General features: G+C 43.1%; 1 protein-coding gene across 1 annotated transcript in view; it reads right to left on the bottom strand.

Moving 5' to 3' along the window:
* MBD2 (methyl-CpG binding domain protein 2) overlaps window positions 1-14,333 on the bottom strand; it is a 97,562-nt gene that overhangs the window by 43,028 nt on the left and 40,201 nt on the right. Inside the window, 1 exon segment of the mRNA XM_038743414.1 lies at window positions 2,402-2,561. Coding sequence (XP_038599342.1) covers window positions 2,402-2,561 — 160 coding nt within the window.

Below are 14,333 nucleotides of genomic sequence, written 5' to 3'. Positions count from 1 at the left end.
ATACTGTTTTTTGAGAAATGAAACTGACGCTACTAAAGGGAGGGGGGAAGAGTCACTTAAGATTTATATTCTGATGAAATCTGAGATAAGTAACATAGGGTAAAAACTCACGTGCACACGGATTGTCTCTGAATTGCTCTGTCCCATTTTCTTAGAAAGGTTAATCGGTCCAGCCTAAATTTGAGTGATAAACTAGCTCTCTGCGGGAAAGATGGGTGTGTGAAACCCAGCCTCAGTCCTGTATATACAAGCCTGAAATCTTACACTAAACTAGAGACCTGCATGGCTATAACTTACCTAACCTGACCCACAGGTCCCTGAATTGCAAGTCGAGTTGGATAACTGGTATTGGCATGTACATACTGGTCGGTGCGGGTAAGGTCCGTTGGCAATGTGCTGGATGGATATAACCCGCTGCCTGGGTGCCCGGGGAAAGCCATGGGTGGGACAACCCATCCTTAGGCCGTCATTCCCCATCCCTTTTTTCCCATTCCCTTCTTCCACCTTACTCCCGGCTCCACCTAATCGTGTCCTGGCCTGGCTCCTCCTGCCTCAGCCCCTGGCCTTTACCGGTCTTGCCCGAGGGAAGGATAGCAGGGTGGCTTCCTGGGCAGAGGCAGAAGGAAAGGGTACAGGTCTATACGTGGTTGCCCTATGAATAGAGACTTACAATACCACAATTTACGTGGCTCAACCCATTGGTTCCCGCACCACAATTTTAGGACATGAAAGCAGATGGGGTTTTTTTTGCAGCCACAGGTAAAAAGATGTGCGGTCAAGAGGAGAGTACCGGTACTTAATAGACAGGACCAGTGCAGGTCTCTAAACTGCATTTTCATTTTTTTTGTCTTGAGTGAAACATTTGCCCTGCAAATTATTTCAAACACTTTTTTCATTAAAATATTAAAAATAAAACCAATGGATTGAATTTATAAAATCATAGATATCTTAAAAGAGCACATTCCCAAACTAAAGATGATCACTGTTTCGGGAGTTAAGCTAATACAAAAGTGCTGAATCAATGGCTATTTTCTCTAAAGTGTTCATTTACTCTGGAAAAATAATTCAGGAACATTTTGTAAATTGAGAAATATACCATGAACATGCTTTATTCCAATAATTTCCATTATGAAGCCTCATATCCAGTACATCATAAATAATCCAATTAAAATAAGTGAATAAAATGAAATTACATTAAAAATAAACCCATTTCATCTATCCTTTTAGAGATCCAGAATTTCTAAAACACAAAAACAGCAGTGCTCACATATGGTGCTTAGTTCAGATCAGGAACATAATTTGGGAATTAGGGACATTCATCTGACAACACAAGCCTATTTTGATTCAGAGCAATACAGCAACAGTAAAAATCAGTTTACGAACATACGCTTGACAGCGAACACAGTGAACCCTACAATGAGAGTCACATCCCTGTGTTATAGACCTAGGTGTTAATCCCTAACACTCCAATACGTTCAAGATTTTCAGGCCAAGCATTCAAAATGGGCTTTAGACAATAGAAAAATGGAGAAAAATTGGTCTTATTCCCATTAACGCCTTCAATGAAACTTCATTTTGCTTCACTTGGAGTCCAATAATAATAATAATTATGGTATTTGTTGAGTACTTACTACGTGCCAAGCACTGTTCTATGTCCTGAATAATTATGATATTTTTTGATTGCTTACTATGTGCCAGGCACTGTACTAAGCTCTGGGGTGGATACAAGCAAATCGAGTTGGACACAGGCCCTGTCCCACGTGGGGCTCACAGTCTCAATCCCCATTTTACAGATGAGGTAACAAAGGTAAAGTGACTTGCCCATCGTCACAAGCAAACAAGTGGCAGAGCCGGAATTAGAACCCATGACCTTCTAGTGGTCACAGAAAACAAAGTTCTGCTCTTCATTTCTTAAGAAACATATCTTTTTGTGCAAGCTCTTTGTAATCACCGGAGTTAAATTTTGCTGAGCTAAAATATTTTGGAAAACCAAGAAATCACAGTGAAAACCAAAATAACCTCTTAGAGATCGCTGGTCACTGTGGGCATTAAAATTTACGATGGAGTGTTGTTTTATAATGTTATATTCTGTATATAATATAAATTTATATTATTATTTGAATATGGCATATTATTCACAATCATGAACAATTTTGTGCCTACTGAATACTACACACTCTACCAATATGCACTAACCAGGATATTATTTGAGAATTGATATACTAGGTGAGCAGATAAAAAATAACTGCAGAAATCTTGCTCTCAAAGTAATAAATCCTGCTCTTGCAGAAGTAATAAAATAGGAACCCAAAATAATCTTGGACCAGTGATAAAGCATGAAACGTCCTACAAGGAAGGATTTTGTATTACACAGACACGTGAAACAAAGACACTAACAAACCTTATTTTGATTGAGTGGATCATTTCTTAGTCTCTGCTTGTTCTTCTGTAATTTACTAGGCATCATCTTTCCAGTTCTGAAGTCAAAACTGCTGAGGTCAACAGTATTTCCCAGGTACCTTGCCAATTGAGGCTTACTTCTGAACTTCTTACCACTTGGACTAGAAAGAAGAACACATTTTGTCATGATTCATTGTACCAAGACAGGATAATCTTTTAAACAGACTTCTCATTACTCCAACCTTCTCCTACAGTCTCTCCTGATCGGGTATCCCTCCACCCAAAAAACCAACTTCATGCGTATGCGTTATATAGCGATTAAGTCTGCCTTCTGGTCTTCTAAATTTACAGGGATTTCATTCGAGTCATAAAACACCAACAACAACGAAATCACTTACAGACGGACACACGTCCAAAACAGAACTCCCTATCTTCCCACTAAACCTTGTCTTCCCCCGCCTTTCCCATCACTGTAGACAATGCCACTATCTTCCCTATCTGACAAGCCCATAACCGCAGCAGTAACCTAGACTCCTTCCCTTCCCCACAGCACCTGTATATATGTTTGTACATATTTATTACTCTATTTATTTATTTATTTATTTTACTTGTACATATCTATTCTACTTATTTTATTTTGTTAGTATGTTTGGTTTTGTTCTCTGTCTCCCCCTTTTAGTCTGTGAGCCCACTGTTGGGTAGGGACTGTCTCTATATGTTGCCAATTTGTACTTCCCAAGTGCTTAGTACAGTGCTCTGCACATAGTAAGCGCTCAATAAATACGATTGATGATGATGATGATGATGACATCTCTCTCATACAACCCATAAAGTCAATCTCACACCAAATCCTGTCAGTTCTACCTTCACAACATCGCCCCAATCTGTACCTTCTTCTTCATCCGAACTGGTACTTAGGCTGACCCAAGCTTCTTGCCTCCGTCTCTCCCCTCTCCATACTTTATGACTCTCCATAAAGTCCATACTTAACTCTGCTGCCCAGATCATTTTTCTTAAAAACTGTTCAGTCCACCTCTCCCCACTCCTCAAGAATCTCCAGTGCTTGTCCATTCACCTCCGCAACAAATAGAAATTCCTTACCATCAGCTTTAAAGTCCTCAATCAGCTTGCCCCCTCCTACATTACCTCATTGATCTGCCACCACAGCCCAGCCCACACATTTCACTCCTCTAATGCCAGCTTGCTCATTGGCCCCTTATCTCATCTATCTCACCACTGATACCTTTCCCCAGGTCCTCCCTCTGGCCTACTAGACATCTCTCCATCTTCAAAGCCTTACTGAAGTTACATTTCCTAGGTTCTAATCTTGCCTCTGCCTACTTGTCTACTGTGGGACTTTTGGCAAATCACTTAACTTCTCTGTGCCTCAGTTACCCTCATCTGTAAAATGGGGATTAAGACTGTGAGCCCCATGTGGGACAGGGACTGTGTCCGACCTGAGTACTTTGTATCTACCCCAGTGCTTAACGCATGGTAAGCACTCAATATCATCATCACCATCAACAACAACAATAGGGAGGCAGGGATGAGAAGTCCTCCAAATGCTTCATGGACTTTTACTTCACCCAGCTTGTGCACACCACAACTGTAATATACAAGCTAAGTCCCCCTTTTCCTCTGTTCCTCCTCCCCTCCCCATCACCCCGACTCATTCCCTCTGTTCTACCCCATCTCCCGCCCCACAGCACTAGTGTATATATGTACACATTTATTATTCTATTTATCTTATTAATGATGTGCATATATATCTACAATTCTATTTATTTATATAGATGTTATTGATGCCTGTTTACTTGTTTTGATGTCTGCCCCCCCAACCTCTTCTAGACTGTGAGCCCCTTGTCAGGCAGGGATTGTCTCTGTTGCTGAACTGTACTTTCCAAGTGCTTAGTACAATGCTTTGCAGAAAGTAAGCACTCAATAAATACAATTGAATGAATGAATGAACAAGCTACAGGCCTGGGGCTGAAGTGCGAGCACTTTCTGATCTCATCTGGAAACAGGCATTGCTGCAGATAAAGAGTAGAGATAAAAGCCAAGGTTCCTGGATGACAACACTGAACAAATGTAGCACCATCCCTGGAAGTTTAACAGATGAGGGGAACCAGGAGGTTCTTGAGGATGAGAGAAAAGAATATTAAGCAACGGATTTTAGGATGTCTGGGGGGGAAGAGAGAGTTGGGGCTAAATCCAAAAAGGCGACCCAAAGGTGAAACGACCATGTGTGTTGGCCATGGATTTGGTGGACCTGAGAGAGTGTCATGAGGTCAAGAGTAGTTATAGTCATTCAACCGTATTTATTGAGGGTTTACTGTGTGAAGAGCTTGAAAAGTATAATACAACAATAGAAACAATCCCTGCCCACAACGGGCTTACACGGGCTACAGATTATTACACGTCTAAAATAAAACCACATTGGTATACAATAAATGTTAAATGTATTCGTGACGCAAAGGTGAATCTTTTTTTCTTATTAGCTCTAAAAACAAATTTACCATAAAATCATGATCCAAGTAACACTTGAAGTCTTTCAATAATCTGTGTGACAGTGTAAATACCTGAAAATTTGAACTGCTCCCTCCCAGGGTTTATTCATTAAGCCCTAGAGTGTACTCTCCTGATTTTAGAATCATTTGGGAATCTACAAAAAATAGAATGGATCACCCTACCTGATGAACTGGAACCAATCATTGGAATTCACCTTAATGGGTCTAAATTGACTTTTTATCCAGAGAGGTGTGACAGAGTATATCTGTACATGTTCACAGATGAATGAATGTGTCAAAGGATCAGCACGTACCTCAGCTTGGTGAAGAGAGGTGAGTGGGAGGGAGAATGAGACAATCAATAGTATCTATTTGAGCACTTACTGTGAGCAGAGCACTGCATTAAGTGCTTGGGAGAGTCAGCCTGCTGTACTCTCCCAAGTGCTCGGGAAAGTGTTCTGCACCCAGAAAGCGCTCAATAAACATGATTGAATAAACGAATGAAGGAGACGATCAGCGAAGAGTGGTGTCTAGATATCCGTGGAAGTGATAAAGACATCTGTTGAAATAACTGGTGAGGGAAAATTTAAGATTTCCACTTATTTAACCCAATTTACTCCCTAGACTGAAGATGGACAGTACCTCTTCCAAATCATTAGGGACTATTTAGTGCGGAAGAGACTGTCAGCTCGTGTGGGCAGGGAACTTGGGAGAGTACTGTGTTCTCCCAAGCATTTAGTACAGTGCTGTGATCGTAATAAGCATTCAAATACCACTGATGACGCAGGAAGTGGGCAGAGTACGTCCCGCAGACCATATCCGGCCTGGCAAGCAATTTAATCCAGTTTCAACTGGCTCTGAGCAATATGCTTTGAATTTTTCCTTTCTGAAGCGTCAGATTAAAATGATTCATCTCCAATCCAGGATCATCTTGATTTTGAAGCAAAACAGCAGTAAGGGTGATCTTAGGTAATTTTGGTATACTGCGGATTTTTAATGGAAGCGATCTGAAGATTGCCAATAGTTGACCTGGCACAAAAACTCCAATCTCATTTAAATTTTATCAACCTGATTCATTGACTGCCTGTGTGCAGAGCATCTGTCCTAAATTCTTGGGAATCATTCACAGACAAAATGAGCTGAGCCCGTTGTTGGGTAGGGACCGTTTCTATATGTTGCCAACTTGTACTTCCCAAGCACTTAATACAGTGCTCTGCACACAGTAAGCGCTCAATAAATACGACTGAATCAATGAATGAATGAGGGAAAATCTTACGATGTGAACTCAGGAGAGAAACTACTACACTGTTCCACTTTTTTGCAACCTGTTGCCACTGTCAGAAACAGAATGCTGATCTGCCTCAGTAAACTGTTACTCTACTTATTTTACTTGTACATATTTACTATTCTATTTATTTTGTTAATGATGTGCATATAGCTATAATTCTATTTGTTCTGACGATTTTGACACCTGTCTACAGGTTTTGTTGTTGTTGTCTGTCTCCCCCTTCTAGACTGTGAGCCCGTTGTTGGGTAGGGACCGTTTCTGTATGTTGCAGACGTGTACTTCCCAAGCACTTAGTACAGTGTTCTGCACACATTAAGCGCTCAATAAATACGAGTGTATGAATGAATGAATGAAAGGCACAGAGTAAGCTACAGACAGCCCACAGTCTATACAGCCTGGGAATGTGATCAATATTGTTTGATATCTCGAAAATCCAATACACCCAATGCAAGGTGCAAAACAACTGAAGAGGCAGTCTAAAAATTAAAGCAGTTTTGCATAATTTTAAAGAGCTGAATGGATATAAAGCAAAAACTCCTCCCTATTGGCTTCAAAGCTCTCCATCACCTTGCCCCCTCCTACCTCACCTCCCTCCCTTCTCTCCTTCTACAGCCCAGCCCGCACACTCTGCTCCTCTGCTGCTAACCTCCTCACTGTACCTCATTCTCGCCTGTCCTGCCGTCGACCCCTAGCCCACGTCCTACCTCTGGCCTGGAGTGCCCTTCCTCCTCAAATCCGCCAAACTAGCACACTTCCCTCCTTCAAAGCCCTACAGAAAGCACACCTCCTCCAGGAGGCCTTCCCAGACTAAGCCCCCCTTTTCCTCAGCTCGCCCACCCCTCCCTATTGCCCCAACCTGCTCCCTTTTCTCTACCCCCCATTGCCGCCTCACGGCACTAGTACATATAAATACATATAGAACTACAATTCTATTTATTTTTATTAATGATGTGTCTTTATAATTCTATTTATTTATAATGATGCTACTGATGCCTGTTTACTTGTTTTGAGGTCGTCTCCCCCTTCTAGACTGTGAGACGGTTGTGGGCAGGGATTGTCTCTGTTGCTGAATTGTACTTCCCAAGCACTTAGTACAGTGCTCTGCTCACAGTAAGCACCCAATAAATATGATTGAATGAATGAATAAATTTATAAATTGAAGACCCTGAGAGGGGTTCGAATGTATAGAAGGAGAGATGTTCAGAAGGAGTTGGCCTGCTAGAAGCAGCAGCATGGACTAGTGGATAGAGCACAGGCTGGGAGTCAGATGAACTGGGTTCTAATTCCGGCTCCACCACTTGTCTGCTCTGTGACCCTGGGATTAACTTCTCAGCTGTAAAATGGGGATTAAGTCTGTAAACCCCATGTGGGACTTGGACTGTGTCCAAACTGATTAGCTTGTTTCTGTCTGCTAATTCTGTTGTACTGTACTCTCCCAAGTGCTTAGAACAGTGCTCTGCACATAGTAAGCACTCAATAAATACCACAGATTGATTGATCTACCCTAGCTTAGCATAGTGCCTAGTACATAGTAAGCACTTAACAAATACCATAAAAAGGAACTTTATCCAGACAAGAAGGTGGCAGCCCCATTCAACCTAAATTGGTAAAAAATTCTTCTTGAAAATGAAAAGCCACCAATCAGCAGAACAAGTTTCTACTTCTGCAGTCACCTTTAAAGAATAATAACTCGGGTGTTTATTAAGGCTTTACTATGTATCAAGCATAGGCTTTGTACTGGGGTAAATACAGGTGGGCACCTTTACTATGTATCAAGTATAGGCTATGTACTGGGGTAAATACAGGTGGGCATTAGAGAAGCAGACACAACCCTATCCCCTCAGGATTTAGAGTACAAAGATTCCATGCAGGAACCCTAAGTGGTCACTTGGGCATTCCATTTCCCCTCTCTTCTTTCAGGAGCTATGAGAATATTTTCCACCATTTCTGAATGTAGGATGTACAGACACTAAATTGTTCGAGCTGTGATAATATTTTCCACCATTTCTGAATGTCCGATGTAGATACACTAAATTGTTCCTATCGACTAGCTGATGCATCTGCATCCCCCCCCCCCCCCCGACACACACACACTTATCTTACAAGAGTTTAGTATTGATGTAACCTATACATACCTATTAACTTTCAGGATAAGTGGACAGCAATAATTCTTAGGTGGGTCTGTCAAACTAATATCACTTATTAGCTTCCATTATTGTGTATTCACTACGTATCTAGAGTAGCCTTTCCCTCTTTTAAGCAACAACACCAAAAAAATCTACATCACCGGGAACAAGGGAACGGGGCAAGGGTTCTGTTCTGAGAAGTGGGTAATGATAACTCTTTGAAAGAAAAAAAAGTGGTACACTGTGAGGGACAATACAAGCAATCTGCTTTTGACATAAGCTGTTGAAAACTGATTTACAAACTAAGACTAGATCAAATCACTGGTGATGTCTGGACGGGGAGGTTTATTCTGACAGATTACTAAAATTAGGCATGCACTTCATCAGGATCACTAAACTATTGGTTTAAAGCACTCCATCACCCTGTCCCCTCCTACCTCACTTCGCTTCTCTCCTTCTACAACCCAGCCCGCACATTCTGCTGCTCTGGTGCTGACCTTCTCACTGTGCCTTCATCTCGCCTGCCTCGTGGGGTGGACCTCTGGCCCACATCCTCCCCATCCTCCCTCTGGCCTAGTTCTCCCTCCTCAAATCCACCAGACAAGTACTCTCCCCCCTCCTTTTCAAAGCCTTACTGAAGGCACATCTCCTCCAAGAGGCCTCCCCAGTCTAAACCCCACTTTTCCTCATCTCCCACTCCCTTCTGAGTCACCCTGACTTGCTTCCTGTGCTCTCCCCCCTCCCAGTCCCACGGCACTTATGTATATATCTGTCATTTTATTTATTTGTACTGATGTCTGTCTCTTCCCCCCCCCCCCCCCCCCCGCCACACACACACTGTGAGCTCATTGTGGGCAGGGATTGCCACGGTTAATAGGGATTGCCACGGTTAATTGTTATACTGCACTTTCCCAAGTGCTTAGTACAGTGTTCTGTACACAGTAAGCACTTAATAAATATGATTGAATGAATGGACAAACTGTTGTTGCCTATCAAACTTTCAATTAACTGAGCTTGCTCGGATAACGGGCTTACTTCTGTAAAGGCCAATGGCCAAACTCCTGCTCTCTGCAAAACACCTTCAGGGTAAAAAACACTTAAGCCTTCCAAAGATTTGCTTTCATCTGACTTCTTTCACACCACACTCAATTATTCAAAATGTACCAAGCTATACCTAAAATTTAAGGCTTAAACCCAGGACTTTTCTACAAAGTAGGATGAGAGGTGACAGTGTTAGATATATTTCGCTCTGTAGCAAGTTTGACTTTCTGGCCACACTATCCATGATGCTTTCTAAACAGGAAGCATTTTAGATGACTTCCTAGGGCTGCTAAAGTGAACCTCCCTCAAGGGAGTTCAGAGTTAGACACCACACTCTCACCCACACTCAAGGCAGTTGAAAGCCTTAAAGATAAAAGGTTTTCTTTTTTGGAGGAAATTTACTTTAAAAAAGGGATCCATCTTAAGAAAAGCTTAAGGTTATAGTGGCATTAAAACAATGCCCCCCCCCCCACACACACACACCTTTTAACAAGTGAGATAGTACAGCATGGTCTAGTGGACAGAGTGCACGCCTGGGAGCTAAAAAGACCTGGGTTCTTATACCTGCTCTGCCACACGACTGCTGTGTGACCTTAGGCCAGTCACTTCACTTTTCTGGGCCTCAGCGACCTCAACTGCCAAAACGGGGATTAAGACTGTGAGCCCCAGGTGGGAAACGGACTGTGTCCATTCCAATTTCCTTGTATCCAACCCAGTGCTTAGTGTACAGTGCCAGGAGCATAGATAGTGCCTGATACAGTAATCAAGGCAGAATAGGATAAATTCTTGGATCAGTGTAGTAGCAGTTTGGATGGAGAGGAAAGGAGGAGTTTAGCGACAAAATGAAGGTAGAACCGACAGGATTGGTGACAATTTACAAGAATACAATATTGAGATCTTTCCATGTCAAGAGCATGGGGTTGGGTGGAAGCTGTTTGCGGGGCGAGGAAGGACGGTTCCAGGAAATGATGCGGAGGAAGAATTGGCAGGATTTAGCAATTGAATGTGAGGGAAAAAGAGAAGCTTCACGTTTGATATATTTAGAGTTTAACATGCTGGTGGGATGTTCTCCTACTTATACACTCCCACCTACTTAGACTGTGAGCTCCATGTAGGACAGAGACTGCATCTGATCTACTCAACCTGCATGTCATGCATCACCCTAGCACTTAGAACAGTGCCTGGCACGTAATAATAATAATTGTGGTATTTGCCAAGTGCTAACTATGTATCTTCCAGGCACTGCATTAAGCGCTGGGGTGGACACAAGTAAGTCGGAATGGACACAGTCCCTGTCCCACGTGGGGCTCACAGTCTCAACCCCCATTTTACAGATGAGGTAACTGAGACCCAGGGAAGTGAAGTGTCCTGCCCAAAGGTCACACAGCAGACAAGCGGCAGATCCGGGGTTAGAACCCATGACCTTCTGACTCCCAGGCTGGTGCTCTATCCACTATGCTGCTCCTTAGCAAGCGCCCAACTGATACCATTTAAAAAAAAAGAGGAAAGGAAGAAATGAGGTATTTTAGATTAAGTGCAAGGATAGGGCTGGAGAGCTTGAGCTTGGTGTCAGCCACACGAAAGTGGTAGCTAAAGTCCCCAGGAGAGTGTAGAGTAAGAACAGTAAACTGTTCCTCAGTTTCTCCCCTGGTTTCAATTGCAGGTCTGCTAGATTTCAAGCTCCTTGAGTCAATGGACTCTCCCAAGTAAATATTATTATTACAATAATCATAATAAAAATAATAATTGAATGCTACAAAGAGATTGCAGGTGAGTAGTCGAACACACTGAGGAAAGTGTCCACTTTCTTATCTTAAAAGGAAAGGAGGGTCCTTCCTGACAACTAACGATTCTGATTTCTGATTTTCATCTCTAAGGTAAAAATCCTAAATATTGGCCTTAGGTTCAAAGAAGCTATGCAAAGAAATAATGTTCCCTATTCATGCACTGCAATGTTTCACGAACAACCAGTGTGAAATCAATAGATGTTGCTGATGATAAAAGCCCATGATAAAAGTTTCCATCTTGGAAAAGGTGCTAAAATTCAATGAGAATTCAGAGACATATATTCACCCTCGATAACTTGTTCTCACTTCTACTTGGACCGAGCCCCAAGAGGAACAGGGGCTGCATCCGACCTGATTATCCTGTCTCTACCAGAACTTACTATGTGTGTGGCAAGCACCATACTCAACGCTTAACCAACATCACAACTATCATTATTGTCATTATTATTACGTTATCGTTACTACAGACTGTGTGTGGGAGGACTGATTTCAGTTATCGTCTGTGGAAACTGGCATTTAGGAAAAAAAAAAAACAGCAGCACGGCCTAGTGGAAAGACCACAGGCCTGGGAGTCAGAGTACCTGGGTTCTAACCCTAGTTCTGCCACTTTTTGGCAGTGTGGCCTCGGTAAAACTGCTTAATTTCTCTGCGCCCCAACTGCAAAATGGCGATTAAGACTGTGGGTCTATGTCCATGGGACATGGACTATGTCCAAATTGATTAGTTTGTTTCAGCACGTAGTAGAGTGGCTGGCACATAAGTAAGCACTTAAAGACCATTAAAAAAAGGGGGGGGCGGCTGGCACCCATATCCACGAGCCAACCCACATCAAGATGTACAACTGACACTGAGTGCAATGAAATGACTCCACGTGTGGCCCTCCCATGTCCTAAAAGTCATGCCATTCTTGTTGGGCAACAACATACTCATCAGTCCCCCAGCACTCTTAGCACTGGTAGAGAGTGAAGGAATGGGATAGGAAAAAAAATTAAATCGTTAAAAACGTAAAAAGCCCAGAGCCCTCACCACACCAGTCAGGGCCAGGGGAACCCAGTTTATCAAGGAGATCTCTCTTCTGGATCAGGTCAGTGGAAAGACACACTAAATAAATGTGACCTGGCTTATTCCGCTGCCCTCCCTCTGCATGTCTTCAAACCAATGGATGCTCTATTTCAAAATACGAGAACTTATAAGGAGATTGGTAACGGAGTTGCCAGTTTCAGACAGTGGAAGAAAGGGAAAAGCTAAATAAAATTAAAATACATGGTGTTCAGACTCTTCTCTAGGTGAGCCAGAAGTCCCGGGCAGAAGAATCATGCTTTCTTAGAAGCCCGCTCTCCCCCGCCCCCCTTTCCTGGGCAAAGCCAGTGGAAGAACATACTGGTAAACTCTGGCTTACCTTGTTTCCTGCCCTCCTACTACCTGGTGTTGGGTCTGGGTCCAAAGAGGGCTTCTCTTCCTTTCTGTAGCCACACCAAATCCCACAGGTCCCTACCTGGTGAGAACTCACTGACAAACTCGGTGTGAAAGCACAAACGACTTCAAGAGGCAGTGCTGAGGAACCATGATTCCCCCAGAAGCTCTCCCCAACGCTCCACCCTGCCCCACTTCCCTGGGCAAAGGCAGTGGAAACACACGGAGGTTGGACAAAAAAACAGCCAGAGAAAAAGAGAGAATGGCCAAAATGACCATCAGCGGCAGAAGCACTAGAATATGAAAAACAGCTACAGATGTAAAATAATTTCATTATGGGCAGGGCTTGTGCCTGCTGATTCTGCTGAATCTGGTCTCCGAGATTGTCCGGTGTGTGAACAAGGAAGAAGCACTAGCAGAGGGAAGACAGCTGCTTTTATTTCATGGGGTGTATGGGAAGACAGAATGAAGGCCAAACTGGTGTCTGTTTTAGACAATTACTGGATGCCTTTAATCATAAATCTGCACTAACCATATATAATCCTGAGTCAAATTCTTAAAATTCGGTATTAATGCATAAACTGAGTGGAATGATTCAAGAATAGAATTCATTACTGCATTCTACTACCCATTTAAGCTCTCAATGCCTGGAAATTGATTTCATGACCATCAAATCCTATTAAGTCAGTTAGGCCCAGATGTTTCAAGAGCAGGCAGAAAACACCAAGCAGAGCAACAATAGGAAAATGAGAAAAAGAAAAAAAAAATCACCCTAAAGATGGATGATTTTTTATAGTTATCAGTGAGAAGGCCTAACAGGCAAGTCTTCCTCCAGTACTACCCCAGTAAAGCTTCTACTGTTCTCTTCCAAGCACTTAGAACAGTGCTCTGCACACAGTAAGCCCTCAATAAATACCATTGATTTCACCTTTCCAGTCTCTGTTCCTCCTGTTTCCCTCTATGACAACTCCTCAGTTGATCAGCCTGACTCTCCTCTTTCCATTTACCTAGCTCTCAAACCTGCCCGCATTCATTATTCATCTACTCTTTCCTCTGTGATTCTGGTCCTTGCTTGGTGCCCTGCCTCATTTTGACTTTCCATTCTTGTCGTCCAATACTCCATTCTTCTCCCTCTCCCTATAAGCTTTGTTCCTCTTTGAGTTGCTCCTCTGTTCTTGTCATTGCCTTACGGCTTCTCCGCTCTCTCATTCCTCTTCCTCTGTGCCTTTCCCTGTCCTTTTCCTCACATTTGCTAAACACCTCTCCTCCCCCAGAGTCCCAGGGCTGACTACCTAGAGTTCTCCGGGTCATCCCACTCCCCAAAGATCCTCACAAGTTTGTCCAAATGAGAAAAGGAACCCATCACGGACCTATGCTCCGGGCAAGTAGGTATGAAGTTCCCCCAGGGAGAGGTCCAGTTATCCCAGGGAGCAGGAAATAGCATGGCATCGTGGACAGAGCGCGGGCCTGGGAATAGGAAGATCATGGATTCTAATCCCGGTTCCGCCACTTGTCTGCTGTGTGACTTTGGGCAAGTCACTTCACTTCTCTGGGCTTCAGTTACCTCATCTGCAAAATGGGGATTGAGGCTGTGAGGCCCGCGTGGGGCAGGGGCTGCGTCCAACCTGATTTGCTTGTATCCACCCCAGAACTTAGTACAGCGCCCGGCGCATAGCAAGAGCTTAACAAATACCATTATTATTATTATTATCGCCCCCACCTCCCTAACCTGAGGCTCTTGAGTGCATTTCCACTCCTAGAGGGAATGGAG

The sequence above is a fragment of the Tachyglossus aculeatus genome, chromosome 3 (genome assembly GCF_015852505.1).
Source record: "Tachyglossus aculeatus isolate mTacAcu1 chromosome 3, mTacAcu1.pri, whole genome shotgun sequence".
NCBI classification, from domain to species: Eukaryota; Metazoa; Chordata; class Mammalia; order Monotremata; family Tachyglossidae; genus Tachyglossus; species Tachyglossus aculeatus.
This window is presented reverse-complemented; position numbering and strand designations above follow the sequence as displayed.